The sequence below is a fragment of the Lupinus angustifolius genome, chromosome LG05 (assembly GCF_001865875.1).
Source record: "Lupinus angustifolius cultivar Tanjil chromosome LG05, LupAngTanjil_v1.0, whole genome shotgun sequence".
In the NCBI taxonomy this organism is placed as follows: Eukaryota; Viridiplantae; Streptophyta; class Magnoliopsida; order Fabales; family Fabaceae; genus Lupinus; species Lupinus angustifolius.
In genome coordinates, this window is record NC_032013.1 from 13,873,715 (window position 1) to 13,878,760 (window position 5,046).

Sequence of the window (5,046 nt, forward strand, 5' to 3'; positions counted from 1 at the left end):
TCTTGTTTAATCTTTTAATCTTTAAATGTTTTTATTACAAGGTTAAAATGAATACTACACAGGGTAAAAACCTTATAGTGTTTTGTCATGTTAGGAGAAAATTATAGTGTTTTGTTATAACGTTTAAATGAATAGTACATGTTGAATTCACCATTTATCATCATATTTTTAATCATTATTACATTTTAATAAAAATATATTAAAATGATAATTAATAAAAAGTATTTTAAATTATTATTCAAAGTATTTTTAAATATTGTTAAAGAGTTTTTAATTATTATTTGTTCTATAAAGTATTTTTAATTATTATTTGTTCTATAAAGTATTTTTAATTATTATATTTTAAAATTATACCAGCTCTATTCCGAATCACTAGTTATTATTAAAAGTATTTTTAATTATTAATTATTACTAAAATTATTTTTTAATTATTACATTTTAAAAATATACCAATTCTATTCCTGAATTACTAGTTATCATTAAAGTATTTTTTTTATTAAAAGTAGTTTTTGAGATTTTTCCTTGTTTTTGTTGTGTCTTTTCAATCTCATATTTATAAGTAAAGCATATTAAAGCTAATAAAATTAAATTTGATTTGATTTTTTTATTGGTCATTAATTTCCTAATGTAATTTCAAAATCATGTCATATTTATTTTCATCCATTATTATTTTTATTTGGATTCAAATCAAATAAAAATAAGCTTTTGATTTTAAAGCGAGATAATATTAATAAATAAAGATGAACTTAGCCTTAAAATACTAACTATTTGTATTGTCTCATTTTCCTCATTAATTTTTATTTTTCTCACAAATCAAAATTTAATAGTCAATATGATTCACTACAAAACAAAAGACATTTGGGGACAGTCTTTTTGCCACACTTAGTGACACCATGGCAAATTTAAAGAATAAGGCCCAAAATTAATATTGTGTAGCCCATGATAAATAATATTCACATTCATCTTTCTCATTTATCACTTTCACACTTTCACGTTCATCACTCTCTTCTCTTTTCCAAAAATCACTTCTTCTCCACTTCACCACTTTCACAATTTCACACCATGCACCAATATAAAAGCTTAAAAATTAATTATCCAGAAATCACTTCATCACAACTCTCCAGAAATCACTTCATCACAACTCTCCAGAAATCACTTCATCACAACTCTCCAGAAATCACTTCATTTGTTGTTGAATTCCTAGCTCATTCATATATTGGTAAGAAATCACTTCATCTCCTTTTTTAATTCTATACTTTTGTTTCAAATCTCTAATCCCTAATTTTGAGTTTCTCAAATCCCTAATTTTGAGCTTCTCTAATCTCTAATATTATTAGTTATAGAAATCTGAGAAATTATAATCCCTAATTTTCAATGAATGTCAGTTCAATAGAACCAAACAAGCCTAAGAGGCCTCCTATCGTTTTCTTTGTTTTCTTGTACGGTTTAGTTCTCTTCAAATTATTCGATTCCTTTTCTGCTTCTTGCGGTGATTATCGATTTCTGAGTTTTGCTTTTTAAGTTGTTGTTGATGCAGGGTGTTTAGAGAAAAGTTTAAAAAAGAGAATCCAAACAACAAATTTGTCGCCGCTATGAGTGATTTGGTTTTGTGTTACTTTACATTTTTCTCTGAAATTTAGAAGTTTATTTTAAATTATAGTTTACATTTTTTTACTGTAAAATTCAATTAGGTTGGCAAAGCTTGTGGCAGCAAATGGAAGGCAATGATTGATGTAGTAAGTACTCTTGAATCTGATTTCCTTTTAAAATTATAAGAATAATATTCTCATTTAATGTTGTTGTCATTAATTGTGATTCAATTCATACATGTTAAATCAAACAGTGTAATTTAATTTAATTATTTTGATGTCTCTCAGGATAAAGCTCCATACATTGCTAGCCTAGAATGTGTCATGTTATTTTTCATCGCTTTTTTGCATCACAAACAATTTCCAGAAAGTGTGAATTAGAGTTAGGATTAGGGTTTATTTAGATTTGTTTCAAAGTGAGGATGGTTTCTGGCCTGGTGACTATGGTGGTCCTTTGTTTCTTCTTCCTGCTTTGGTCATTGGATTATATGTGACTGGAGCACTTAATACAATCTTGAACATTGAGCATCGAAGAGAGATGAAGCGCTATCTCTTCACTCACCAAAACATAGATGGAGGGTGGGGATTGCATATAGAAGGGTGCAGCACCATGTTTTGCACAGCTCTAAGCTATGTAAGTTTGAGATTGCTTGGAGAAGAGATAGATGATAGTGCCATGCAAAATGCAAGAAAATGGATTCTTGATCGTGGTGGTGTGACTTCCATTCCATCATGGGGCAAACTCTGGCTTTCAGTAAGTATACAATTTAATTATTATATATGTTGCCGTACTAGTTTGATTCATTTGAGTAATAATATAAATTATTGAAATGGTGGTTGGTTGGTATAATAAAATGAAACATGAATAGGTGATTGGCTTATATGAATGGAGAGGGATAAACCCAATACCACCAGAGATATGGCTGGTTCCTTACTTTGTTCCTATGCACCCTGGAAGGATGTGGTGTCATACTCGATTGGTATATCTGCCAATGTCATATTTATATGGTACTAAGTTTGTTGCTCCTATCAACTCCATTGTTTTATCCCTTAGAACGGAGCTCTATACCCTTCCTTATCACCTACTTGATTGGGACCATGCCAGAAACTTATGTGCCAAGGTGGGTACTCTCTGTTCTTCTCATTTTCTAATTCTACTGTACGTTCCTTTTCATTAATTAATTACTACTTCACAACCTCATTATAATATTATTAGTATTTTCTAATTATTATTATCAGAATAAAAAGTACAACAGCTCAATTCTAAATATGTTGTATAATTATGCATTACCATAATATTTATAAAAAAATTGACTATCAGAATAATTATCTCAAAAGTGATGATGATATGAATATAAAATACATGATGTTAATTAAGTAAGTAATTGTTGCAGGAAGATTTCTACTATCCACGACCAATGATCCAGGATATGTTATGGGGTTTTCTTCACTATTTGGGTGAACCTCTTCTAATGAGTTGGCCTTGTTCAAAGCTTAGAAAAAAAGCATTAGACCATGTAATGCAACATATACACTACGAGGATGAAAATACACAATACATCTGCATTGGTCCTGTCAATAAGGTACGTTAATACTCTTATTTTTATTAATGTTGAACTTCATATTAATAATGACTTTATAATACTAGTTTGAATTAAGAAGATGAACAAATAAATTGGTTGTAAATTAAAAAGCAGGTATTAAACATGGTTTGTTGTTGGTTGGAAGACCCCAATTCTGAGGCATATAAGTGTCACCTTTCAAGAATCAAAGACTATCTCTGGGTGGCTGAAGATGGAATGAAAATGCAGGTGCATATTAAACATCAATTTATATTATTTGTCATTAGTTAAAAATGCATATTCTGAATACAAATAGTTGTATGACATGACATCAGGGATATAATGGTTCTCAATTTTGGGATGTTTCTTTTACTGTACAAGCAATCTTGTCTACCAATATGGATGATGAATACAGCTCAATGCTTAAGAAAGCAAACCATTTCATAAAATGCTCACAGGTAAGTGCTATTGCTATATACATACATACATACATACATATATATGTTTATTTAGTGAAACTCTTAGTTATGAAAGAAGATAAAAATGGTTGGTATTGAAGGTGAGAAGGAACAGCAGTGGTAATCCAAGTGAATGGTATAGACACATTTCAAAAGGTGGATGGCCTTTCTCAACTCGAGACAATGGTTGGTCTGTATCAGATTGTTCTGCAGAAGGCTTGAAGGTCATAAATTAATTTCCCTTTTTTTATTTATTTCAACAAAATCTCATTTTTTTTAAAACATAACCATGTTGTTCATTTTGTTCATGGCAGGTAGCAATTTTGTTGTCAAACATGCCATTTGAGACTGTTGGGAAAGCAATAGAAACAGAACAGTTGTATGATGCTGTTAATTATATTTTATCCCTCCAGGTAAGGACCATAATTACGTCTCTATTCAACACAAGCATCTCATCAATTATGAATTTGGTCTTTCCATATTATTACAGAATCCAAGTGGCGGATTTGCATCCTATGAGCTCACCAGATCTTATTCATGGCTGGAGGTAAAGGCTTACTTTTTTTATTTATCTTAAATAAGAAAGATAGATTCATATTTATTAACACTCTTTGTTACTATGACAGAAAATAAATCCCACTGAAACATTTGGAGATATCATGATTGATTATCAGTATGTAGAATGCACATCAGCAGTGATACAAGGTCTTGCATTATTCAGAGAGAAATGTCCACAACACTTGAACATGGAAATACAAACTTGTATGGCTAAGGCAGGAAACTATATCCAAACCATTCAGTTACCTGATGGCTCATGGTTTGTTTTTTCTTTTTGTTCTCCACTAACAACAATTATGTTATTATGTCTTGGAAATATGATAAATGAGTCCATAATGGTAGGTCTGGGTCATGGGGAATCTGCTATACCTATGGAACATGGTTTGGAATAAATGGGCTCATAGCTGCTGGTAAGACCTACCAAGATAGCCACTGCATTAGAAAAGCATGTGAGTTTCTACTATCCAAACAGAACCCTTGTGGTGGATGGGGAGAGAGCTACGTCTCATGCCAGAACAAGGTAACAAAATCAATAACTTTTGTAAGTTTATTTGGTTCCATACATATCCCATTCAGCATTTAGTAATTGATGAACAAACAGGTATACACAAATCTATAAGGAAACAAGTCACACATAGTGAACACTGCTTGGGCTATGTTGGCACTTATTGAAGCTGGACAGGTATAATAAATAAGGAAATGTTATATATAGCAGATAAAAAAGTGATTGTTTAATTAATGGAATATTGTATATAGGGTCAAAGAGATCCATGGCCGTTGCATCGTGCGGCTAAGGTGTTGATCAATTCACAAATGGAAAACGGAGAGTTTCCCCAACAGGTAGGTAACAAGTAACAAAAATGCATGGATAGATAGATA

At 31.0% G+C, this 5,046-nt stretch overlaps 1 protein-coding gene and 1 pseudogene across 1 annotated transcript; both read left to right on the forward strand.

Annotated features, from left to right (window-relative positions):
- LOC109347878 (probable oxidosqualene cyclase) lies at positions 1,936-5,033 on the forward strand. The gene is made up of 12 exons (XM_019587984.1): positions 1,936-2,343; positions 2,459-2,710; positions 2,984-3,172; positions 3,287-3,400; positions 3,487-3,609; positions 3,711-3,833; positions 3,924-4,022; positions 4,100-4,156; positions 4,236-4,426; positions 4,510-4,687; positions 4,769-4,849; positions 4,924-5,033. Exons 1-11 carry the CDS (start codon positions 2,128-2,130, stop codon positions 4,784-4,786), a joined length of 1,560 nt encoding a protein of 519 aa, XP_019443529.1. The 5' UTR covers positions 1,936-2,127; the 3' UTR covers positions 4,787-4,849; positions 4,924-5,033.
- Positions 4,823-5,046, forward strand: part of LOC109347016 — a 4,347-nt pseudogene continuing 4,123 nt past the window's right edge.

Bases quoted from the DNA above. Each gene is read 5' to 3' on its own strand.
- LOC109347878 (XM_019587984.1), top strand. From the start codon at position 2,128: ATGAAGCGCTATCTCTTCACTCACCAAAACATAGATGGAGGGTGGGGA. The intron at 2,344-2,458 runs GTAAGTATACAA...AAACATGAATAG, and splicing joins GGGGCAAACTCTGGCTTTCA to GTGATTGGCTTATATGAATG. The intron at 4,427-4,509 runs GTTTGTTTTTTC...CCATAATGGTAG, and splicing joins CAGTTACCTGATGGCTCATG to GTCTGGGTCATGGGGAATCT.